This window comes from Dipodomys merriami, unplaced genomic scaffold (genome assembly GCF_024711535.1).
Source record: "Dipodomys merriami isolate MVZ:Mamm:240054 unplaced genomic scaffold, mDipMer1.0.p SCAF_50, whole genome shotgun sequence".
Classification (NCBI taxonomy): domain Eukaryota; kingdom Metazoa; phylum Chordata; class Mammalia; order Rodentia; family Heteromyidae; genus Dipodomys; species Dipodomys merriami.
In genome coordinates, this window is record NW_027206069.1 from 9,636,653 (window position 1) to 9,663,621 (window position 26,969).

The 26,969-nt window shown below is 38.3% G+C and overlaps 1 protein-coding gene across 4 annotated transcripts in view; it reads left to right on the top strand.

Annotated features, from left to right (window-relative positions):
- Nucleotides 1-26,969, top strand: part of LOC138810511 (cation channel sperm-associated auxiliary subunit beta-like) — a 107,806-nt gene that overhangs the window by 25,612 nt on the left and 55,225 nt on the right. For 2 of the 4 annotated variants that reach the window (XM_069997723.1, XM_069997727.1), the window contains exons 1-7: nt 1,655-1,812; nt 4,844-4,922; nt 9,300-9,388; nt 10,669-10,809; nt 16,898-16,958; nt 20,045-20,140; nt 21,446-21,595. In XM_069997723.1, the coding sequence (XP_069853824.1) occupies nt 4,844-4,922; nt 9,300-9,388; nt 10,669-10,809; nt 16,898-16,958; nt 20,045-20,140; nt 21,446-21,595 (616 nt within the window). In that variant the 5' untranslated portion in view covers nt 1,655-1,812. The other 2 variants (XM_069997726.1, XM_069997724.1) reach the window with 2 other exon arrangements.

Here is a 26,969-nt window from a genome sequence, read left to right on the forward strand (position 1 = left end):
CCAGGAGTGGCGCTGTGGCTCAAGTGGTAGAGCATTAGCCTTGAGCTGAAGAGCTGAGGGACAGTGCCTAGGCCCAGAGTTCAGGCCCCATGACCAGACCCCACCCCCACCCCCCAAAAAAAAGATCACGATCATCTCTACATAATTTATAGAAGAAAGATGGCTGACATTTTTTAATGTTTAGTTCCAAAAACAAAAAAAAAATGTTTAGTTCTGTCAATATATACATTTTTTGTCAGTCATGGGGCTTGAATTCTTGGCCTGGGCACTGTCCCCAGCTCTTCAGCTCAAGGCTAATGCTTTACCACTTGAGCCACAGCGCCACTTCTGGTTTTCTAATGGCTTATTGAGATAAGAGTCTCATGGACTTTCCTGCCTCGGCTGGCTTTGAACCTCGATCCTCAGATCTCAGCCTCCTGAATAGCTAGGATTAAGGCGTGAGCCACTGGTGCCTGGCTTGTCAATATTTTTAAGGTGAGGCAATAAAATATTTTTATGTATTAAGTTACTATAGATTATATTCAATTTTAAATGCTGGATTCCTGGAAAGGAATTGTAAATGTTTATTTACCATTAGTCTTCAACATGTTCATATCCTAAACAAATGTTTTAAAATGCAGTAAAATATTTTTGTTTAGGATTATTCACTATCACATTATTCATCAGCAAAATGCCTTTAAGGCTTAAGTAAATTGTATACACTTATTTTAGACTTTCAAAAAACACTTGAGTGATGTGAGAAAATGGTCAGGATAACAACAAATTTAAGAATGGTGCAAAGCTGTATAAAGAGCCTACACTTAATATACAATGCTTATAAGAAGTACGTTGCTGTGTTACCACTGTTGATATCTGGTTATTGGCTTATGTGTAATTAATTCCTGTCTGTATTGTTCCCAGCTGCTCCGTCACTCTCCTCTTCCCATCAACATCAGAAAAGGTAAGAGGAAGAATTTCTCACACAGGAGCTTCCAGGAACAGATTGAGACACCATTTGCTTTTCGTGACCTAAGCCTGAAGCAGGTTGTCTGTGGCCATCTGAAGGGACTTGTGAAATATAAGACAAGCTTTATCATCATTATAGCAAGTCAGTTGTCAGCTTCCGTGGCCATCCGTGAACACTCAGGGCACTGAAGGAGTCGGAGCAGTCCAGAGTTGGCACACTCCTACTCTGTTAAATCCAGCCGAAGCAGGTACTATGGCTCCCACATTGAGGACTCCCACATAGCATGAACAAGGAGGACTGACTAAATGGCATGTCATGGGTCTTACTGCTCTCCACGCATGCACAGTATGTTCTGTCTTTGTGACTGTGTATTTACTTACCTATCAATAAGGTCATCTTTCTTTTTTTTTATTTGAGTCATATTCTTCCTTTAAGACTGTAATAAAGCTCTATCAGGTGCCTACTTGTCTCATATGTAGTTGGCATAACCTTTTGGGAATTATACTCACTCACCAGCTGATAACTAGAATATTTTGTAGCTAATCCTGTGTAGCTTTCTGAACCTCTCTAGATATATATTATATTAAAAATGGTGGCTTGGAGAAACTCCACTTCTCATAGGTTTCATGACATCAGAGGTCCAGGGAAGGCAGTTAGTTGGGGATTCCAACTGCTGTCCTTTGGATTTTCTAAGCTGTTTCTGTACTAAGTAGCAGCTGATTGGCTGTTAGCAAAGTTATGTGGTCTGCTGCACCAGTCATCTGGGAAAACACAGCTCTTGGGGGGCTTCTTTCTCCGTCTATAAGGAAGTAAATGGGAGAAAAATATAGAAAGTAAACAGCAACCAGTTGGACGCCCAATTAGAGGTAATTACAATAACATTAACAAAAAGGCCCTATTACGGTATGAATGTATAAAGTAACCACTATTCCTTGATAATGCAATAACCGTAAGTATATCACATAGGGGAGAAGAGAGGGTGCTCCTTTGGGGAAATGTCTGATTTCTATTTGGTACCAAAAAGAGAAAGTGCCCAAATATGTGGCATGTATCAATCATAGAAAACCCATGATACCTAAATGGGGAATGGTGACTACATTAATGTAACTGCTACCAGCTTAACTGACAAAGAAGTTGCTTCAGTGGATAAAGACATAGACCCAGGGTAGTTCTATCAGATACTTAAACATAAACGCAGTGTGTTTAATTTCACACACTGTGTAGCAGTTGTGCCCATTTTTTCTGACTATAAAGAAGCAAGTTACTAAAGGTTAATCATGTCAGTTGACAGGGTTTATCTTACATCAAAGTCTGTGCTTTTTTGTAACCATGAGGTAACTGTTGAAAGTGCTACCAAATCAAAAAATGTTCTAATATTGAAACAAAAATGAGAAGAGTAAGACTAGTAAGACTAGTATATTATGAGCAGAATAATGATGGATAACTAAATCTATTAATTTTGGTGTTAGGTCAAATGTAATCATACACTTAATATATTTTAGTTTTTAATTTCCTTTAGTGGTCCAGGCTTTGAAATTATGCTGTCTTGCTCACAGCTGGTGCTGTCCTTGAGTCACAACCCCACCCTACTTTTTTGCTGGTTATTTTGGAGATGGATTCTAGTCTTCTCAGAGTAGACTCAAACCTAGACTTTTCAGACCTTAACCTCCTAAGTAGCTAAGAGGAGCCACTTGCACCTAGCTTAATTTTTCAACTTTTATTTGGTAGATCTGACTAGATCCATTGAGTCTGGAGACCTTGGTTCTAAGCTAATCTCTGACACTAAGTAGTAAGAACATTGAATATATTCAATTAATTCCTCATGCATCAATTCTAAAGTGCATTCCATGTTTTAATTAAAAGAATGAGTAGACAACTATAAGCTAAATCACTGGGATATGCAGCTAGTAGCAAAGTGATAGAGAGCCTGGAAATCACTTCTGCTCTCTCCCTTTGAACTTGCTCTCGTGGTTTTTCATCCCTCTGTGAAAGTTTAAAGGCAAAGTAAGTTTTAGTTCTATGACCAAAACTAGATACATCCAAATGCAATAAATGGAATTAGTGATCTTACATTTATTTGAACAAAAGGAATTGGAGCAACTTAATATAAACCAGCCAAACTAGAGACCTGGAGTATAATTGCATCTCATTTAGAGGGATGAGGAAAACAGACAGTCTAATAATGATGTTATATCCTTTCATTTGAATGTTTAGGAAAATAATACAAGATGTTTCTGGTAAGAAATTCTGTGTTGCTGGACCCCAGAGGCTATCATCCTGGTTATACTAGACTTGTAGAACCGAGACAAAAGGACTCATTACTGACATATAAAACAGTATCCAGCACATGAACCTCATTCCAGTTCTTCCAGCTGTCAAGTCCCATAGAAGAAATCAACCATGGATGCTGAATTCAGTTGCTAGGCCTCCTATAGCCAAGTACAGTACCCAAAATGGCCTCAACAACAGAAATTAATTTTTTACAGTTCTAGAGGCTAGAAGTGTTGGCAGATCAAATGTTGGCAGAGTTGTTTTCTTCTAACAGCCTTGAAGGCAGGATAGATTCTATGTCTCTCTCCTTGGTTTGTAGATGGCCATCTTGTGTCTTCATCTTTGCTCTGTGTGAGTCTAGGTCCAAATGCCCTCTTCCTGTAAGTACACTTATCACTGGATGAGAACCAGTGACCTCGTTTTTAACTTAACCACTTCTTTTTTTTTTAATTTAAGTTTTTATTTTTTGTGAACATACTGTACAGAGGGGTTACAATTACATGGGCAAGATAATGAGTACATTTCTTTTTTTTGTTTGTTTGTTTTGTTTTTGTTTTTGTTGGTCGTGGGGCTTGAACTCTGGGCCTGGGCGCTGTCCCTCAGCTCTTCAGCTCAAGGCGAGCGCTCTACCACTTGAGCTACAGCGCCACTTCCGATTTTCTGGTGGTTTATTGGAGATAGGAGTCTCACGGTCTTTCCTGCCAGGGCTGGCTTTGAACCGCGATCCTCAGATCTCAGCCTCCTGAGTAGCTAGGATTACAGGCGTGAGCCACCAGCGCCCGGCAATGAGTACATTTCTTATCAAGCATTGCAGCCTCCTCCTTTGTTTACCCTTCACATCCCTTCCCAGCCTCCCCCCTAACTTAACCACTTCTTTAAAGACCTTGTCTCCATGTATGATCATGTTGTGAGATTCTGGGGTCTAGGACTTTAACATATCAATTCCAGGTAAACAATTCAGCCCTCACTAGATACATACATGTACATTTTATGAAATGTATTCTAGGAGAGGAACACTGATACTAGGGATATTCACCTTGGAAACTACACTGTTCTTACCTGGCAGGACCTTATCCCATCTCTCAAGCCTCTTGGTTGACAACATAACCCTGAGAAAGGCCCAGATCATGAAGGCAGGGCCTTACATTCCTAGTGCACTTAGCAAGAATGCACAAGAGTGCTCATGACTATGTGGTTTGTGTCTCCAAAAACAACAGAGTCAGAATACTGGATGAACAGGCGAGCCATAGTGTCCAGAGTGCCTTCATCAATTCAGGTTCTGAATGACCTCTGCCACAATGATCTGCCATGTTAAGCCATTCCCATCTTCTGGTTTGCAATAATGATATTAATAAATGCCTTTTATGCTAGTTAGGGAATTCATTTTATTGTTTTATGTCTTCTTTTTCTCTTCTCATGCTGGGGATCTGACTAGGCCTTCTCACATTCTAGGCTTGTCACCAAACTATGTCTCCAGTCCTGGTATTTGCTTTTGTCATATAACAGGAAATACTTCTGGCTTGAAGAGATGATTTGTTTACTACATTATAGTTGATTCTATCAAAAATAACTCAAAAAGTATTTACAGAGTAATTGAATGAAAATAATTCTTATTTATTCCAACAGATGGACTCCCAATTTACATATGTCTTAATTTTGCTTTTGAATTTGTTTGAATATTCATCAGGAATAATATATAATAAAGGTAAGACTTTATGATTATCTCCTCAGGACTTCTCATACCTATCACTTTCTCAGTTATAGTTAAAAATGTTTTTTTTAGTATTTCTTCTTTATTTTATTTTTTATTTTCTCCAAGGTATTACACCTTTTACTCTGCTATAGAGATTTCTGATGACATCACTGTGAACCATTCGCTATAATGTTTCATCAGTTACAAGTTGTGGACTATTTAATATTATAAAGGATTTATATTTGCCACATCTTAATTGTTTGAAAAAACAATTTTAAATTTTTCTATGAGTGGTTGCACATAGTATGAATTAAAAACTGAGTTACCAGGCTAGTCAACTGAGGTTGAGGGAAATTTTCTGAAATTAATATACAGATTGCATTAGTCAATGGGACTTTCATGATGGAAAAACTTTTTAAGGAACAAGACAGAGGCATTCCCATATGTGTAAACTTTTTAGATTATGCAGCATCCTAGAACATCATATTGTTGACTGGACAGATGGAAGGCTGGATGGTTGGAATCAGATCTTCTTCTAGTTAACTGGGGTTACATAAATGGATAAGTTCTGAGGTTATGCATGACAAAATACATGATAATAATCCAAGATGGGAGAGGCACAGACAGACTGAAGAGATTTCAGAGAAGGGAGTGGTTAATTCCAACAGTAGAAAAGGGGCAACTCACCAGCAAAGGCTTCAAAGAGAACAATCCATCTAGGTCCCCAAATGGGTAATATTTGCATGAAGAAATATTCTACAAAGACTACATCAATACACAGGATGAACAATGGTATGGAGATAGTATATCATACAATTTGTGAAGCAAGAAGGAAAGAGTCACTTAATTTGAAGGAAGGAATAGATGTAAAATATCATGAAGGCAATACTATCATAGAGGAACTTGAGTGTCAGGCTAAGGAATCTGGGCTTTATAATCATTGGAAGCCATTTAAGATTACTAGTTAGAAGAGTGATGTGGCTACAGCTAAAATGACTACAGAAGCATAGAAGAAGAAAACCTTTTCTTTTTTTCTGTTAGAGTCTGTGGCTGGGGTCTATGAACTGAACTGACAAAAGACATATTGACAGGGTAAAAGTATTCACATTTTATTTGCTGTTAATACTTTCACATGGCCAAATGTGAAAGTTAAAGAAAGAGTAAAAACTCCAAACAAGTGGTAAGACACCATTTCAACAAAGCAGTAACTTATGGAGTTGGGAAAAAGGAAAAGGTGTTTTGGTCTATAGTTGTAAGAGCAGGAAAGTTATTTGCAAATATATAAGAAAAAACAATAAAGAATATTATTTTAATAAGTCCTGGTGTACAGACCCATCTGTGTCAACTCTTCATCTCTAGAGAAAGGAAAGGTACAGACAGTACATTTCTCATAGAAAATTTAGACTTTGCTTTTAGGTAGAAAGTGAGATCTGCCCTTCCTGTACCTGCCATTTCTCAAATGCCTTCAGCTTGAAATGATCACTATGACCATGTGGCTTTCTGTGGAGGAGGGGAAGGGGGGAGACCCTGGTTTCCCACAACAGCATTATGTCAAACAGATTGGTGGAGAAAAAGATGGGAGGCATTTTGCTGCATCTTGCTTCAACTTCATTGTTATAATTGTGTAATTGTAAACAGGGCGATGAATTTCATAAGTAGTATGGTTTCCAAAAATATGACCAGAGTGGTTTTCTTATTTTATTCAATGTAGACATTCCCTCAGTGAGGGCACTTTATTTCACCACTCATGTTAAAGAGCTCACATCTGTTGAAGAAATAACTTCTCTGATACATCTTTCATTTAGAGGTTATTGAAAATTTGTTAGTTTTGCATTCATTATTATGACAGAAATTTCTATAATCTGAGACTTTCTAGGCAAGGGGATGGTCCACGCAGGTACAGGCACAAAAGCTTGGAATTGCTTCTGTCTCTCACCACAGTGTATTATAGTTTTCCCTGTCTCATCATTAATATCCAAGCTTAAGAGTCTGTTGATGTCGGGCTGGGAAGGTGGCTCAGTGGTAGAACGCTTGCCTTGCAAGCCTGAGGCCCTGGGTTCGATTCCTCAGCACCACATAAGCAAAAAGAAAAAAGCCAGAAGTGGCGCTGTGGCTCAAGTGGTAGAGCACTAGCCTTGAGCTGAAGAGCTGAGGGACAGCGCCCAGGCCCAGAGTTCAGGCCCCACGACCGGACCCAAAAAAAAAAAAAAAAAAGTCTGTTGATGTGATCATATAATTCACAAAATTATACCAAAGTGTGGAGGACAAGTCAACTTATTTCACTGAGATAAGTCTAAGAAAAGGCTTCTATTTCAAGCAGATATGCATGCATGTATTTGCTATTGAGTACCGAGGGGCTTAAATTCAAAGCCTCACACTCTTGTGCTCAAGGCTCCTGCTCTACCAGTTGAGCCATACCTTCAATTCTCACTTTTTGTTGGTTAATTAGAGATAAGAGTATCTACGATTTGTCTGCCTGGGCCGGCTTCAAATCACAATCCTGAGATTGCAGTTTCCTAAGTAGCTAGAATTACAGACATGAGCCAGCAGCATCCAGCTCAAGCAAATCTTTAAATGAATTTAAATGTGAGAAGAAGAGAAGTAGAGAGAACCCCATAAGCATTTTTAATGGCCTGGAGTATAGGTTTTCCACGGGAGAGTCGAAAGATTGTCCAGCAGATTAAAAGAGTGGTTCATGCATACAGAAATATGACTTGCTGTTGAGCTTGCTGAGCTCCATCTTCCTGAGTCTCAGCTTCCTTTTCTTTAAGAATGGGCAGCAGTACAAAGGGCACAAAGCATTGTGGGAATGTCCTAACACAACATGTAAGCCCAGCAGCTGGCTCAAAGTATGTTATTCAAAGAAATTAGTTTCCTTTTTCTTACCTTCTTTCCATACAAGAAATGTTTTTTATTAGGTAATATAGGGTAACAGGGAAGATTTTTAAGTAGGAGAGTAATTTTTACTTTAGAGTCAAATTAAACCTTAAAATATGGCTGGTAGGCCTGACAAGGATGGATACAATGAGTGAATGAATGTATGAGATGGAAGTGATTTGAAAACTATTTAATGCTGTAAATCCCAGATACATTTTAAGCTATACTTACAATGCTTACACCGATATAGTTACAAATACAATTTTGAGAACAACATTGAAACTATTCAGTTGGACCAATAAGATAGATGAACAGTATACAATTATAAAATAAATTTATTTTTATCTTAGTTTGTATTTAATTTCTTACCTACTTCTTCCTCTGTCCCTGGTTGAATATTTGGACTTGCCTTAGGACTTTGTTGATGATGATATTATTATTGTTATAACTCAAACTATACCGCAAGCATTTATAATTTCAAAGCACAGCTTTGCATTGAAATCACTGTCATTGAAATAGTTGAACCCACAGAACATCTAAACCCAATTCTTGCTTATTCTCTTCTTCCTCTTTGGATCTGTCCTGGTGGGAAGCCAATCAGCTTTTTCTTTCTTCCATTTGGAGTTTTCCTTGCCTTTTTACTACCTTGCTAATTCCACTTTGACCCTGTCTACTGTAGGGTTGGGCAGGGAAGGAAAGTTAAGCCTGAAGTGCTGTGTTCTGAGATTTTCATTTCCTACCTGACAAGCTGCACTTTGTAAACCTAGGGGATATATGAAGCTCACTCTCCATCTCTGTGCACTCAAATGTGTCTTTCATAGCTGCCTCCCCTTCTTTATATTAAGAATGTATTAACTACACATTTAACTAAGGCAAAGCTTCTCTGTTCCTATTGGTCACTTATTCTTTTGTCAGTTCCATTTAAAAAAAAATGTGTTTCTGCTTTGAAATTCTTCTGAGATCCAGTTGCCATTCAAAGAGACCTTTGAAAACAGGGCCTTAGGTGACCTTATATTAATTCTTTCTTCCTAGTGACCTGTAGGACAGATTCTGCATCTTAGCCTTCACTAAGTGACCATCTCCTCATCAGCTATCTCCTGTCCTCTCAGCCAAATCATCTCTGCTCCTGTTTCTAGGTAGAAATCTGAATTTGTGTTCCAAATTGCAGGGATTTGTGTTATAGTTCATTAAAGCCTCTTTCCTCATGCTCAACACAAGGAGAAGGAATCCTCTTTCCAATATCTTCATCAGTAGCTCTCTGTTAGAACACAAAATTCTCTCTCTAACCCCTTCCCCCTCTTTACGTTGCATATATCCAACACTTCCTTTTTAGCATACCTTCAAGAATAGATTTGTTATTTTTTCTAGACTAAAATATATTTATATTTTACAGTTATGATTTTTGTTCTGTAAAAAATATTTTGCCAGTTTCAAAACTATAGTACTTTGTATAGGAATCCTTCTATCTGTGACCTAAAACCTGTAAAACAATTTTTTGTTGTTGTTGCTTAGGTGATATGAAGAGAAGCTTTGCTTGTTCCAGTGAAGGCTTCCCCAAAGACAGTGAAATAATCAAGTTGTTTCTTTCCTTGAATAACTTGGTAAGTCCCCCTCACAGCCATGTCCCTTTGCATTCCCTTTAAATCCACATGTACACCCAATGGTACTGTACTCACTTGCTTTCAGACTTGGAAAGGTGAAAATCTATGCAGTTGTTTCTATTTTTGTCCACATGAATCAGCCCAGTCATTCATTTAGCTATTGAATACCCTGGGTGGGTTTTCTTTGTTGTTGTTTTTAAATGATGCCTCCTCGGTGGCTATAACATCTTGGGTTTATTTTTTCCATAGTGCTAATTGGACCTTTTGAAGCTTGACAGATGTAGCCTGTTAGAGGGAAAAAAATAGATTACCTCACATGACCTTGAAAAACAATCTCTTCTTTCTATAACAAGTACCATGTTGTAGTTGTCATTTTGATTAAGAGATCACATGATCTTTTGATTCCAATAATAGGAAACAACAACAAAAAAGCATAGTATTAAAATTCCCACAGAGAGCCAGGAGCTGGTGGCTCACGCTTGTAATCCTAGCTACTCAGAAGGCTGTGATCTGAGGATCCAGGTTCAAAGCCAGCTGGGGTAGGAAAGTCCTTGAGACTCTTATCTCCAATAAACTGGAAGTGGAGCAGTGGCTCAAGTGGTAAAGTGCTAGCCTTGAGCTGAAGAGCTGAGGGACAGTGTTTAGGCCCAGAGTTCAAGCCCCATGACCACCAAAAAAAAAAAAAAAAAATCCCACAATGTTAGTGATACAACTAAGTAGCATGTACCAGATCCTGGCTTCAATTTATAGCAACACTCCCCACCCCCCAAAAAAATTATAATTTGAGCATGTGAGCATGTGGTTTGGGTTTTGTGCTTATTAAACACACAAACTTTCCAGCTAGGTACTGGTAGCTCATATCCATAAGCCTAGCTATTCAGGAGACTGAAATATGAAGGTTGTAGATCAAAGCCAGCCAGAGCAGGAAAGCCTATGAGACTCTGATCTCCAATTAGCCACCAAAAAGATGGAAGTGCAGCTGTGACTCAAGTGGTAGAGCACCAGCCTTGAACAAAAAAGCTAAAAGTTAGTTCCCAGACACTGGAAACAACACCAAAAAAAAGTAAAAAGTAAAAAATAAATATATAAACTTTCTAAGGATATTAAGGATGAATGGAAGTCTTGACAGTTAGATGGCAGGTCACTAAATTCTTTCTCAAATAAATGTTTATTCCCAAGCTAGCAATGGAAAGAAAATGGTCTTTAACAGCATTTCCTCTTCACAGATTTCTCCCTCAAATTGCTATTACTTCTTTGTTTTATTTCTCTCTTTCTCAAAGGAAATCCACTGTTTTTTCCAAACTGAAGATGAACTTACTTCAAAGGGATTGCTGAGTGTGTTCACATCTGGAGGTCTCGCTCCCAGCCTGGAAATCCTAAATAGTACTTACCATGGCATCTTCCACTTCAATTTAACTTTGGTAATTATGCTTTATTTTATTCTGTGATATGTTACTAATAAGAAGCATACACTCTTTCTTATAGGATGTAGGGTGTTTTGGTTTGTTCATTTGTTTGTGTTTCTTTTGCCAGTCCTGAGGCTTGGACTCTGGACCTAGATGCTGGCCTTCAGCTCCTTTCACTCAAGGCTAACACTCTACCACTTTGAGCCACAGCACCACTTCTAGCCTTTTGTGTGGTTTAATTGGAGACTTTCCTACCTGAGATCATCAGATTTTAGCCTCCTGAGTCGCTAGGATTACAAGTGTGATCTACCTGCACCTGGCAGGATGTGTTTCTAAAAGATTGTTTGGTAATTTTACACCAGTAGCATGCTTTAAATCCAATAATATAGTATGATTATTTTAAAGAAGTTTAAAAATGAATTTTAAACTATTTCCCTGCATATTTACTATTTCTAGTACTCCTCAGCCTTTTCTGTTAGATATGTTGTCATCCAGTATCATTTTCTTTCAGTTCGAAGAAACTTTAGTATTTTCTTTCTTCCTACTCTTCCTCCTCCTCTTCTTTTCTTAAAATGTAATTTTAAAAGGGTAAAAAAGTACAGCAGTGGAGCACATTCACTGCACTGGACATTGATGAAAGTAAACTGTGTAACTCATGTGTGGAGATGGGAGGGAGGGAATGGGAAATAATGAGGGAACAGATGATACTATGTGAAAGGAGATGTACCTATAACCTGACCTGTGTAACCTTGCTGTATATAATCTCTAAAGCAACAGTAAAGTAAATTAGAAATATGTAATTTTATTATTATTAAGGTGTTGCACAGAGGGGTTATCATTTCACAATTCTGGTAATGAGTACATTTCTTTTTGGACAATATCACCCCTTGGTTTGCTTTCCCCCAGCTTCCTCCTTCTGTTCCTGACCTCAAGTTCACTTTCCACGGTGTATTCTTAATACCATGACTGCATTTGTTCACTCTTCCTCCCTCCATTTCCTCATTCCCCTTTACCCTCTTTTTCCTCCTCTTCCTTCTCTCCCCCCTCTTCCTCCCTCTTCTTCTCTTCCTCTCTTTATCCCTCCCTTCTCTCCCTCCTCCTCCTGCTTTCCTTCCCTCTTCTCTCTGACAGAACTGGAGTTTGAACCAAAAGCCTCACCCTTTCTAGGCAGGTGTTCTACCACCTGAACTGCACATCCCAACCCATTTTTGCTTTCATTGTTTTTAGGATATGATCTCTCACTTTTGTCCAGAGCTAGCTTCAGACTACAGTCCTCTTACCTATGCCTCAAGTGGAGCTGGAGTTACAGGTACTTGCCTGTAACTTGAGATAAGGTCTTGCTAACCTTTACTTAGACTGGCCTTGAACCACAATCCTTCCAATCTCTACCTCCCAGTTGCTGGAATTACAGGCATGAGCTTCCACACTCAGCCCTTTTGTTAGCATTTTTACAGTGCAGATCTGCTGACAATGTATTCTCTGAGAGCCCCCCTCCCAATATAATCCTTATTTCACTTTCAGTTTTTAAACTTTATATCTTAATAAAGATATAATTCATATACCATTCAACTTACCTATTTAAAATACACAATTCACTGATTTTAATTATTCATAGAATTGTGCAATCATTGCACAAATATTTCTGAAACATTTTCCATCACCCCAAAAAAGATAACCCAAAGTCATAAACCCTCACCCTAGTTTTTTGTCTCTATATATTTACTTATTGTGAAAATTTTATGTAACTATAACATAGCATGTAATGGTCATCACTCCCTGCACAGAGGGGTTACAATTACATGGGCAAGATAATGAGTACATTTCTTATCAAGCATTGTAGCCTCCTCCTTTGTTTCCCCTTCCCATCCCTTCCCATCCTCCCCCCACCGCCCCACCCAATCCTCCCTGCCCCCTTTCCCTCCCTCCCCCCCCCCCCCCGCACCAAAGTTGTAAAGTTCGTTTTCCACTACCTCTTTCTTTGTTCAAGATCCATCCATGTTGTGGCAAATATCAATAGTTCATTCTTTTTTACAGTTGAATAATATCCCATTTTATAGATATCACAATATCAGCTAATACGTATCTGTTTGGGGCTGTTATATCTAAGGCTGCAATAAATATTTTTGAAAAAGTTCATATTTAGGAATGTTTTCATCTCTCTTGAATACACAGCCAAGAATGAAATCTGAAATGTCTTTTTGAAGAACTCCCTGAGTATTTGTCATTTTATATTTCTGCCTCTGCTTCATAGAGTCCCAGTTTCTTTACATCCTCGTCCAAACATTTGTTATGATTTGTCTTTTTATTATATCCATCCCAGTAGGTTTGAAGTGCTGTATCAGTTTGGTTTTGATTTTCATTTCCCTAATAATTAATGAGGTTGAGTATTATTTGATGTGTTTTTGGACACTTAAATATCTTCTTTGGGGAAATAACTATTCCTTACCCACACTTACTTTGTTTCTTCTTATCCTTGAGTCATAAGTGTTCTTTCTATTTTCTAGACAGATTACTTATAAAAATATGTTTTGCAAGTATTTTCTTTCATTCTGTAGATAATCTTTATACTTTCTCAGTAGTGTCCTCTGAGACCATAACCGCTTGGAATTTTTCCATTTTTTGTTTTGTTTTGTTTTGCTTTGCTTTAGGAAGTCTACTGGTCTTTTTCTTTTTAAAATTTTTGTCCTATTTCTTTTTAGTTGGTTGTAGGAATTGAACTCAGGGCCCGGGCACTGCCCCTGAGCTTTTCTACTCAAGGTTAGCACTCAACCACTTTGAGCTACAGCTCCACTTTCAGTTTTCTGGTGGTTAATTAGAGATAAGAAATTCATGGCCCAGGACCAGTGGCTCATACCTATAATCCTATTCAGGAGGCTGAGATCTGAGGGTTGTGGTACAAAGCCAGCCTGGGCAGGAAAGTCAGTGAGACTCTTATCTCCAGTTAACCACCAGAAAACTGGGAGTAGAGCTGTGGCTTAAGAGTGTTAAACTTAGGGGAAACAAAGGAGGAGGCTACAATGCTTGATAAGAAATGTACTCATGTACATCTTGCTCATGTAATTGTAACCCCTCTGTACAAAATAAAAATATATATATATCCTAAAAAAAAAAAAAAAAAAAAAGAGTGCTAACCCTGAGCAAATGGCTCAGAGACAGCGCCCAGGCCCAGAATTCAAGCCCCATGATAAAAGAAAAAAAAAAATGAGTCTCATGGATTTTCCTGCCCAGGCTGCCTTTGAATCACAATCCTCAGATCTCAGTTTCATGAGTAGCTAGGATTGCAGGTATTAGCCACCAGTGCCCATTTTGTTTTTATTTATATTTCTGTACCTTTGATTCAAATGTAGAAAAGCATAACCTGACCCAAAGTTAGAAAAATGTATCCTTATGTTTTCTTCTAGGAGTTCTATAGTTTCAGCTTTTATCTTGGATCTTTAGACCTTTTTTTTGGTTGTGGGGCTTGAACTCTGGCCTGGGCACTATCCCTCAGCTCTTAAAAGCTCTACTACTTGAGCCACAGCACCACTTCTGGTTTTCTTGTGGTTTATTGGATATAAGTCTCACGGATTTTCCTGACCGGGCTGGCTTTGAACCATGATCCTCAGATCTCAGCCTCCTGAGTAGCTAGTATTATAGGTGTGAGGCACCCAGGCTAGCGTCTTTAGACTATTTTGAGTTCACGTTTGTGTGCAATGTATGGTATGAATCTTTATTTATTCTTTTGCATATAGCTACCCAGCTTTCTTTATACCATTTGTTGAAAATCTGTTATTCTTTCCCTATCAACTTATTTTTGACATCTTTGTTGAACACCATTTGACCATGAACATGGAGACTTATTTCTGGATTCTCCATTGTATTGCACTGATGTCCTTATGTCTGCATAGCATTTCTTGATACTGTTGCTTTGTATTAAAATTTGAAATCAGAACACATGAGTTCTCTAACATTGTCCTTATTTGGGGGTTGGAGATGGGAGTTGAGTCAGGATCTTGCTAATAGCCTAGAGCCAAGGCTGGCCTCAAAACTGACTTTGTTCTTCTTTTCAAAACTGAGTCTTGAATTTTAGGATAAGCTTGCCAATTTCTACAAATAACCTTCTGGGATTCTGATATTGTATTCCATCTGTAGATAAAATGACATAATATCATTAAATGATATAAAGTCTTCATTTTTGTGAACATGGGATATCTTTCCAATTACTTCGATACTATTTAGCTTCATTCAACAATGTTTTGTAGTTTTCAGGAAACAAATTTTTTGCTGTTAAATTTGTTCTCAACCTTTTGTTCCTTTTGTATATTGGCCTTGTATATCAACCTTTGCTGAACTCAATTTTGAGTTCTAATGACTTTTTAGGGGCTACTTGAACTTTTGAAGTTTAGCTTTGTTCAACCTGCAATTTTTTGTTGCCTTCTTTTCTTTCAGCATCTTGAATGTGTTATTTACAGCTCACTTGACAATATTGTTTCTGAGTGAGAAATTAGCTATTTATCATTGTATATCTCTGGACACATTTAAGATTTTTGTCATTGCATTTACCCATTCGACATTCACTGAGATTCTGAGCTATTTGAATTTATAAATTTACCAAATTTTGAAAGCAAGCCTGTAGTCAAAATGTTTTCTGCCTAGTTTTCTGTCTCTTTTCTTGCTAGAACCCCAGTTATGCATTTTTGGAATACATATATGATATTAGCCTACAAATCTCTACACTGTCCATTTTTCTTCTATCATTTCCCTTTAAATTTTTGAATGGATACTTAAAATATTTAAAATTGGTATAGTAATGGAAGTATTCTAGGGTGTTTTGATACATGTATACCTTGTGTAGTATATAAATCAAAGCAAACATTCTATCTTATCATACTCATTATTTCTTTACTGTGGAAACATTTAAAGTACTTTTCTGAAGGACACAGAACGTAGTGGCACCCACAGTGCTTATTATGACTCTGTTTGTTAGCATTGGGTGCTTTCAATTGCTTTTTCTATCACGTTTGCTATTGAACTTATTTTGCAGATACCTACCATCAGTTATACTTTTCAGCTTTATTGTGTCCATTTGGGTTTTTTTCTGTGTTTTTCATTTCTATGTTGGGATCCACTCTCCCATTAATATAATATTTTCCTAAATCTGTGCACATACTTGAAGTAAGTTTATTGAATTTATTGCCTGCTGTGTGGATTTATTTTGGGATAGTTTATTGTCTATATTTTTTCCTGAATATCAGTAAACACTTTCCTATTTCTATTCATATTTTGCCTTTTTCAGTTGAAAACTGGACATTGAATATAATAATATTGTAGCCACTCTAAAATCTGTTTTGTTCCTGAGAAATTACTGTTTTTATCCTTCTAAGAGGCAAGTTACCTTCACACAACTACAAATGATTTTAGCTACAGTTTCAGTGGCACATATCTCTGCCAGTTATTTTAATGACCTCTGCATCCTGTAGCACAAAGATCTGGGCACCATTTATATTTGAATCTTAGAATTCATCATACTTGTGGTTTTGTTTTGTTTTGTTTCTGCTGGTTCTGGGGCTTTAACTCTGGACTTGAATGCTGTCCCTGAACTTCTTTTGCTTAAGAGGAGTGCTCTACCACTTGAACCACAACTCTACTTCCAGCTTTTTGAGAAGAGTCTCACAAAGTTTCCTGCCCAGGCTGGATCCTCAGATCTCAGCCTTCTAAGTAGCTAGGATTATAGGTGTGAGCCACTGGCACTCAGCTCTTTTGAACCTGGGATTTTCCTATTAAAATTTCAAATACTCTGCCAACCTTACATTCTTTCTCTTAGTCGTCAAGCCAGAAATGCTTCAGCTTTGTGCTACTTCCTAAGTGTGACAATATAATATTCTATTAGATGTTGTATTATTATGTGTAACTAATTAACATTTTCATCATTTCCAATCTTATGTTATTATAATGATGCAAAAATGTCTTTGAATACATGTTATTTCATTTGTCTATAAGGTAAGGAAAGTTTCTAATAGTAAAACTGCAAATAAGAAGTATATGTATTTGTATGCCTTTAACTTTATTTCATGTTAAAATTAACATTGTAAAATACTGTTTTCTGATATCCTCTTTATTCAAGTTCAGTGATCGGGTTTTCTGGTTAATTGATATTCCTAGAGAAAACATCACAAGAAACACAGGTAAGAGTGTTCTGAATTAATTCTTTTTATTAAATTTAGCAAAACATTTATTATACTTAAAATTATTCATTATCCCATATAAATGTCCCATGTAGTTTATAGGAGATAAGAAAAGTGATCTGTGGTCTAATTGAAATTCAAGTGTTATTGGGCTTCCTGCATTTTGTCAAGTAATTTTACTATGGATTGATTGTTCTCAGATAATATATTATTCTTTAACTTCATTTTCAATAAATTGGAAACTGCATTAAGAAATTTGCAAGATGAGCCGGGCACCAGTGGCTCACGCCTGTAATCCTAGCTACTCAGGAGGCTGAGATCTGAGGATCATGGTTCAAAGCCAGCTCTGGCAGGAAAGTCCATGAGACTCTTATCTCCAAGAAACCACCAGAAAACTGGAAGTGGCACAGTGGCTCAAGTGGTAGAGTGTAGCCTTGAGCTAAAGAACTGAGGGACAGCACCCAGCCCAAACTTCAAGTCCCATGACCAACAAAAAGAGGGGGGGGGGGAAGAAAGAAAGAAGAAATAGAAAGCTATTAAGAACCCAAAGTGTAACTTTCTCCCTGACTCTTTTATCTATATGTTCTTTTTTGTTAAATTTTTATTGTTATGATAAAGGTGATATACAGAGGGGTTATAGTTATTATCTGTATTTTCTATAAATCAATATTTATCTTTTATGCAGACTGGCAAACCTTTGCATTATTTCATATTTTTCCTAGTGGTCAGTCCAATTCCAAATTCCTAGAACACCCCTTCAGCTAATAAGTACATTTCTTTTTGGAGCACCCCTTCCCTTGCTGTTGCCCAGTTACAAACTTCAATTTAAAATTTTTATTTTTATATAACCATTGACAGTAAAAAAAGAAAAAGTAGCCTCTCCTTGATTTATAGGGTATAATTTTATTTTTTTTCTTTTTGAAAATAAGGCATAATTTATGCTTATTAAAATATATCCTACAGTAGTGTCCAGTTCTGAGGTCCCAGAAGTAAATATAATTGTGGAGTCACTACAGTCATACTTGCAGTATTAGGGGTGCTGCTCTCCTTCAGAGAAAGTGACAAATTTGACTACAAATGGAGTGATTTTGAGTGATGGCAATTGTTTTGTATAGAAACTTATAATTCACAATTATAAGTCTCCCAGCTCCCATCATCACTAATCTGTTTTCTCCTATTGTGCAGCCTATTCTAGGGTTATATAAATGGAATCATAAAATATGCAGCCTTTGAATCTGGTTTCTTTCAGTTGCCCTAATTCATTGCAGATCCACCTATATTGTAGTTTCTCCCATTTTCTTACTTAAGTAGTATTATTTTATATGGCTTTGCCATAGGTAATTTCATTTTAAAGGGCATTTGAGTTTTCCTAAGTTGGAGCTATTATGAATGAAACCACCACTAGATAGTATGGAGTATTATCTAATAAGATATATATAGAATCTACTTGTGGTTTTTTGGTTTTGGTTTGTTTTTGTTTGTTTGTTTTGTTTTTTGACCAGTCCTGGGGCTTGAACTCTGGGCCTGGGCTCTGTTCCTGAGCTTCTTTTTTTTTTTTTTTTTTTTTTTGTAATAGTTGGGGTTTTAGATTGTGAAAATACTGCACAGAGGGGTTACAATTACATGGGCAAAATAATGAGTACATTTCTTATCTAGCATTGTAGCCTCCTCCTTTGTTTCCCCTTCCCATCCCTTCCCATCCTCCCCCACTCCACCCCCTCCTGAGCTTCTTTTTCTCAAGGCTAGCACTCTACCATTTGAGCCATAGCACCACTTCAGGCTTTTTTCTGAGGAGTTTACTGGAGATAAGAGTCTCGAGGACTTTCCTGCCTAGGCTGGATCTCAGTCTCCTGAGTAACTAGGATTAAAGGTGTGAGCCACAGGCACCTGGCTACTTGTGCTTTAATTTATGTTTTCCTAGTAAATTAATTACATTGATAACTTTTTGTGTGTATATTTACCATTTAGTATGGTAAATGATGCAATTTTTGTAAATTTGTTATATATTCTAGCTTCAAATGCAAGATATATAATTTGTAAATATTTTCTCCCATTTTGTTGCCTTTTATTTATTTATTTGTTATTTTATTTTCTGTTTATTTTTGGTAATACTGGGAATTGAACTTGGGATTTCATGCTTACAATAAACCACTCAGAAAACCAGAAGTGGCACTGTGGCTCAAGTAGTAGAGTGCTAACCTTGAGCTGAAGAGGTGAGGGATAGTGCTCAGGCCCAGGCCCAACCACAAAAAAAAAAAAGTTATGTTGATTTATTTGGATAAATGTTCCATTTATCCAAATCCTTTCTAACACTTCCTGTTGTCTTAGTGTTTCTATCCACTGTAACAGGTATAAATAGGTATTTCATTGTGATTTGGATCTACATTTTCCTGATTAGTCATGTTGACAATTTCTTCATATCTCTGCTTTCTATTTTATGTCTTCTCTTGAGAAATGTCTGTTTAGAATCTTTTCCACATCTTATTTGGATTATCTGTTTTCTTACAATTGAACCATCCTTGCATCCAGAATGAATCTCACATAATTATAACACATAGTGTTTTTAATGTGCTAGAAATTTAATTTTCTTGTACTTTCTTACAGATTCTTACTTCTCTATCTAGCATACTAATTTCTAGTTGGTCCTTGTATGGTTTTGGTATCAGGATAATGCTGGTCTTGTAGAATAAGTTTGGAAATATTTTCCCCTCAGTTTTTTGAATAATTTAAGAAGAAGTTATGTTACTTATCCCTTAAGTGGATAGCGGTAGAAATTCAACAATGAAACCATCAGATCCTGGACTTTAATTGATGAGTACTTTTAAATAACATTACACTACTTTACAAGAAGGTCTTAATTTGCTTTTAGCAACTCACAGCATCTCTAGGGAAAAAAATTATGATCTAAACTATCTAGACTTATTGATATGATAACATTTCTTCATAATTATTTGTCATTATTTTATCACTGCAATGTTTGTGGGAAACCTATAGTTGGAAAAGTTATCCTTGCTGGTAATGTTCACTAATCCTTAAATTTCATTAACATGACTTTTTAAAAATATCCAATTGTCTCTTATTTCCAGATATTGCAGCTACAGAACAATGGCTAGTGAGGATCTCTTTACATCAAGGATTAAATATTTATACTACTGAAGGAACTCTATTGGATAGTATTCGAGGTAAATGTCAGGACTCTATTGGATCACCCAACGAGGGCCTCACTCATTCTATGGGTTCCTAGAAGGCTCCCTGGAAAGAATGACATGCAAATGAAGACCAGAAAGAAAGGATTAAAGAAACAACAAATATTCAAAGGCCCTTGAGCTATAGTCTAGCAAAAGTTAAAGCTGAAGAATTAAAAGATAATAGATCCCAGACAGCTATTTGCCATATAATAGACCTTTCCAAGTCTGTGCCTCTACTCAACCTTTGCTTTACTGAAAAACTGACATTGGATTGATGTTTCCTGTTAGTTTACTCCCAACTTCTGTTTTCTAGAAGCTTCTAAATCTCTTAGCCATCAATGATAACTTCCCCTGATCTGCATTGCTACTCTGGATTTATTCCCTCTCTTCTTTTCCTCTTTTGGGCACCCTTCCTGGAGGTACTACAATACCAGATTGATGAATGTACTACAATATCAGGTACTACAATACCAGATTGATGAATGCTATTTATCTCCTGCTCCAAAGATCCATTTAATATACTCACTGCAGACTGAATAAGGACCAGATACTGAACTGATAGGGACAAATACTACACTTGATCTTTTTTTTTTTTTTTTTTTGGTCAGTTGTGGGGCTTGAACTCTGGGCCTGGGTGCTGTCCCTCAGCGATTCAGCTCAAGGCGAGTGTTCTACCATTTGAGCCACAGTGCCACTTCTGGTTTTCTGGCTGTTGACTGGAGATAAGACTCTCACAGACTTTCTTTCCTGCCTGGACTGGCTTTGAACCATAATCCTCAGATCTTAGCCTCTTTAGTAGCTAGGATTATAAGCATGAGCACCAGTGCCCTGTTATTACACTTGATCTTAACCAAAAGCTTCATTTTTTAAATCTACTGCTCTTTCAATGGGATGTGGAAAAGAAGAAAAGGTGAATGTCAGCTGCTGAAGCATAAGCTGCTCTCAAAATTATAAATGTGCATATCTTATGTCCAACAATTCCATTTCTAGGGACAGAGCTTGTGACTAATGATGTTTTCAACATGTGACCAGAGCAGTATCTCTCATGGACATGATCTTTCACAATGCGACATTCCCAGCTCCCTTTGAGGGAATTAGACTTCATTCCTTCTGGAAAATAAGACTTTCCTCTATTCTTGACTGATGAGTGAGATCATACTGCACTAGTTTTTAATCTATCAAATAGTTTCTTTACATAGTTTCTTTAAACTACTGTGAAAGGCAAATAGTTAAGCTCCATTTTCAAGAATTAACTACAATTTAAACTACAATTTAAACTTCTGCATTTGACTTCCACAGAACCTATTCTTCAGTGGAATCTTGGAAATGTAATGACCCCAGACCAGCTCAGCTTATTATATCCACATGTGCTGGATCTCAAAGTGGCAAAGTGCCCCTGTGCCAATGATGTAGCATTACTTGGCTTTGTTATGAATTTTACATATAGTGGTAAGTTGGCAGACTTACTGAATATTGGAAGTAACTAGAACTTGTATTTGTTAAGATGATGCTAGACTGTCAGTACAAATTAAATGCATAGACAAAATGGAGTCAAAATGAGTCCTAAAATGTCTACAAATGTATTCCTTATCACTTTCCCTTGTCTACTTGTATGTTGTAGTAAGGAAAATTTTCAAATAAGTTCAATGGCTTCTTGCTAATAGTGGCTTAAGTTCTCCATTTTATTGGTCTTCCCTTTAATAACATGTTACTTCTTCCCAGAGATTCTTTTTTTTAATTAGTTTTTTTATTGTGAAAATACCGTATAGAGGGGTTACAATTACATGAACAAGGAAATGAGTACATTTATTATCAAACATTGTTTCCCCTTCCCATCTCTTCCCATCTCCCCCCACCACCACCCCCACACTCAGAGATTCTTTATTGTTTCTAACCTATATGATATTTGTGTAACATATAAATAGATATTATTATTCATGAAGCACCAAATTATTTAGTAAGGATGCATTGTTCTATGGCTACTGTAATGTCTAATAGCATATGGAAGAAAAGACAACTGCTTTTCTTTTTCCCACTTACACTTCTGACATCAAATGTATGGATTTTTTCTTTCTTTTTTTTTTTTTTTTTTTTTTGGTCTGGTCGTGGGGCCTGAACTCTGGGCCTGGGCGCTGTCCCTCAGCTCTTCAGCTCAAGGCTAGCACTCTATCACTTGAGCCACAGCGCCACTTCCAGCTTTTTTTTTTTCTGCTTATGTGGTGCTGAGGAATCGAACCCAGGGCCTCATGCATGCAAGACAAGCGCTCTACCACTGAGCCAACTTCTCAGCCCTGCATGGATTTTTTCATACCAAGCAATTCTCCAGTTCTCAGTAGATACACATGAATGTCCCAGGAGTATCCTCTGCTTTAATTCACATCTGGCACTAACTACAAGGAGTTGGCCCTGGCCCACACAGGTTAAAGACTCAGAAGCCAGTTGCAGGTTCCAGATTGTGACCCATACTTATTAACAACCTACTGTACATCAAATGGATCAGATCCCATTCCCCACTTCTTGCTACAACAGTGAAGCACTCACCTACATTTACCAGCCTTTTGTTGTTGTTGTTGTAAAAATAAATGACATTGCAAATGAAGTAAATGAACTTTGAGATGAACAGGTCCATGAAGGTCTCAAGCCTGGGAACTTCTGCTCCATGGAGTCTAGCATCACCACCCTCTCTCTGCATGGATAAATACATTAACCTCGATGTTCTCTAGTATTTCAAATATTTTTTGTCCTGGAGCTTGAACTCAGCAGGGCCTGGGTGCTTGTCCCTGAGCTACTAGATAGCTATCTAGCTCTTGAGCTACATAGCACTCTTACCACGTTGAGCCACAGCTCCACTTTGAGTTTCTGGTGGTTAATTGAAGATAAATGTCTCATGGACTTTCCTGCCTAGACTGGCTTTGAGACAGTAATCAAATCTCAGCCTCCTGAGCAGCTAGTATTACAGGCATGAGCTACTGTTGTATGGCGAGAAACACAGAAGCAACATTTTGAGAGGCTAAACTGAGAGTCTTTATTGGAGAGGCAGTGGCTACAGATGGACTCTTGTCTCTAAGACCCACAGACTCTCAAATATACTTAACACTGTCAGAAAACTGAGCCATGTGAGCAGGAGAGGAAAGAAAGATCAGAAAAATGATACCAACAAACCAGATCAGCTCTAATGGAGAGCTGAAGTGAGATGCCGTGATGACTGAAAGAGAGACAGGAAACACTAGACAAGAGGCATGGCATAATGGCACCTGAGCTGATCTGTGCTTACATAGAGTCCAGTGGGAGGGCAAGATCACAGGGAGCTTGAGAGCTTAAGCACGGGACTGACAGGTCCAGCAACCCAGCATCCAAGCCTTCACCCCTACCTCTAGAAATTCAAGCATGCCTATCACTTGGAGGTAGAGCTTCCCTGTCTCTACCTTGAAGACAGAATGGCACAAGTTAAACTCTACATCCTATCATCCACCACATGGGCAAGATAGCACTGGTTAGATTCAATATCCTTATTTCACTACGAGCACCCAGCACTTCAAAGATTTTTTAATGATTCTATCATATCAGCATGATCAATCATTTTCTCAATCTCCAGCCTTGCTCCTCTTCCTGGAGGATGGCATGGGAGACTGAAAATTTCAAGCTTTCAATTATGATTTGGTTTTAATGACCCGCCACCATTTTAAGCTGATAGGAAGCAACCAAAAGTCACCTCATTAGAACAAAAGACAGTCCTGTGACCCAGGAAATTCCAAGCAATGTAAACACTTCATGTCAGGAACAGAGATAAAATATCAAGTACATATTTCTTACTATATACTACAGTAATGCACTACCATATATATTTCAACTGTGAATAGTATTATTTTAATATTTTAATTAGGTCATTGTAGACCTAGTAGTCATCAATTCCAATTAATATGAAGATCAAAAGAAATATTTTAAAATATTACAAATAAAGTTATATACTTATTATGCATTAATAATATATCTATTTATATAAAAGAGCTATAGAAATATAATTAGAATGGATATAAAAATGATACAAGGGTGCAGATTATAATAACAATATATAAAAAGTACCCACCAAAGACAAATTCAAGATTCCCTCTTCTTTTCTACACAGTCCCAGTTCTAGTTAAAACTACCATACTCATACACTAGAGAAGCACAGAATTGCTAGAAATGATTTGCTCAGTAGTCTCACCTTCAAATTCCACTGGATGGTCTCACTTTAAATTCATGATCCTGCCACTCAAGCAGGTGCCGAGCACTGCCTAGATTGCCAATCACTCTTCCCTGGTACATTTGCTCTCTCACTCTGCAAGGTGACCTTATCACACCTTGTCCCACTTCTGCAGCACTGAGCATCCCCTTTTCTCCCCTCACTCTCAGCAGTACCTTTATCTAGTGCTTCACAGAGAAAATAAATATTTACTGCAGGAACTCTTACATTGTCCTGCTTGCAAATCTACCTTCATAGTCAAATTCATACTGGCACAATTTGCCTTTTCCCTGTGGTATTTGTTGTAAGAAGTGCCTCTGCTGCTATCAAAGGGTGCCCCTCACTCCTTACGTCCAGGTTCCATTCCTCTCAGCCACCTAAAGAAGTTAGCGCTAGTGGGGTGCTGGTGTCGCACGCCTATAATCCTAGCTACTCAGAAGGCTGAAATCTGAGGATCATGGTTCAAAGCCAGCCTGGACAGGAAAGTACATGAGACTCTTATCTCCAATAAACCACCAGAAAACTGGAAGTGGTTCTGTGGCTTAAGTGGTAGAGCTCTTGCCTTGAGCTGAAGAGCTCAGGGACAATGGCCAAGCCCAGAGTTCAAGCCCCATGACAGATGGGGGGGGGAGGAGGAGGAGGAGGGGAGGAGGAGGAGGGGAGGAGGAGGAGGAGGAGGAGGAGGGGGAGGAGGAGGGAGAGGAGGAGGAGGAGGAGGAGGGGGAGGAGGAGGGAGAGGAGGAGGAGGAGGAGGAGGGGGAGGGGGAGGGGGAGGAGGAGGGGGAGGAGGAGGAGGAGGAGGAGGAGGAGGAGGAGGGGGAGGGGGAGGGGGAGGAGGAGGGGGAGGAGGAGGAGGAGGAGGAGGAGGAGGAGGAGGAGGAGGAGGAGGAGGAGGAGGAAAAGAAAGCTCTAGAATCAATTTTCTGGCTTTCTCTTCTGAACAAACCATTGCACTCTCCCTCTGTCTAATCCATCTGAATGATAATAAGCGCCAATATTACCCAGTTCAACAAAACCTATCTTGCTTTCTGTTCTCTTCACAATGAAGTTTATGGGAGAAATTTGTCAAGAGATGGTGCTATATCATCCCTTTTCTCTTCCTTCTGCACATCAGACATGTTTCCACCAGTATCCCAGAACAATTCTCAAGATCACCCATGGCTTCTCCTTCTCCATCTCTATCTCCATCTCCCCCAGCCAAGTCCTCCTCCTCCCAGCAGCATTAACGCAAGTGGACACCTTGTCCTCACTTTCTCTTCTTCAAGACACTACCTTCAATTGCTTTTCTATTTCTTCATTGACCACAATTTAGCTCTCTAGACTGACTCCTCTTCAGTGAGACTTCTACATGCTAATGTACCTAGGGCTTTGTCCCTGCCTTTTCTTCCTTGCATGAGTAACCATGTGCTCTCTGGAAGATTTAATCCAGCTGCGCAGTAGGTAGGACATCTGCAGGTTGATGATTCCCAAATGTACATTGCTGCTGCTGATGGTCCTTAAGATCAAGTGCTCCTGTGTTAGTTGCTTCGTTTTCATTTCCTCTTTTATTGTGTATGTCCATCGTGGGGCCTGAACTCTGGGCCTAGGTGCTGTCCCTCAGCAATTCAGCTCAAGGCTAGCACTCTACCACTTGAACCACTGCACCACTTCTGGCTTTTTCTGCTCATGTGGTGCTAAGGAATCAAACCCAGGGCCTCATGCATGCAAGGCAAGCACTCTACCACTGAGCAATCCTCCCAGCCTCCTCATTTTCTCTTAATAGCCGATGGATGTGTCATATATCACAATAAACCACCTTTCAAAATTAGTTCAGCCAATTAGCATCCAATTGGTTGACACTTAAATGTAGGACATACTCTTGTCTGCTCTAGCCTCATAATATTCCAAAATGATGCTTTCTCCAATGTCCACCCCAGTGTGACCACATCTCCCTTCCTCTAAAAGTTTGTGACAACTCAACCTTATTTATCTGCTAGACAAGTCTCTTAAGTGCTCTCTCTGTTTCTATTCTTGACCCAGTAGAGACCCTTCACAGAACCATCAGAGTGATATTCTCAAGTATAAATTCTGTCATATCACTTCCCTTATTCAAACAGTGGCTTCCTTTTCCCATTAAAAGTCAAACTTAGCCGGGCACCAGTGGCTCATGCCTGTAATCCTAGCTACTGAGTAGGCTGAGATCTGAGGATCACAGTTCAAAGCCAGCCCGGGCAGGAAAGTCTGTGAAACTCTTATCTCCCATAAACCACCAAAACTGGAGGTGGCGTTATAGCTCAAGTGGTAGAGCACTCGCCTTACACTGAAGAGTGCAGGGACAGCGCCCAAGCCCAGAGTTCAAGCCCCACGACCAACAACAACAAAAAAAGTCAAACTCATAATGGTCTAGTCTACATCAACTTCAACAGCCCCAAAATACAATTTTAGACAGTTTGTCATAAGGTGATTAACTGCTAAAAATATTAACCAACATAAAGTGTTCATTTTCTTGCTTATTACACTATTAAATATTTGAAAACTTCACAGGAGTCTGATCATCTGCTACCATGCTGGATATACCTGCTCATTCCCATGTACCTATAAAACTCAACTTTATGTTTA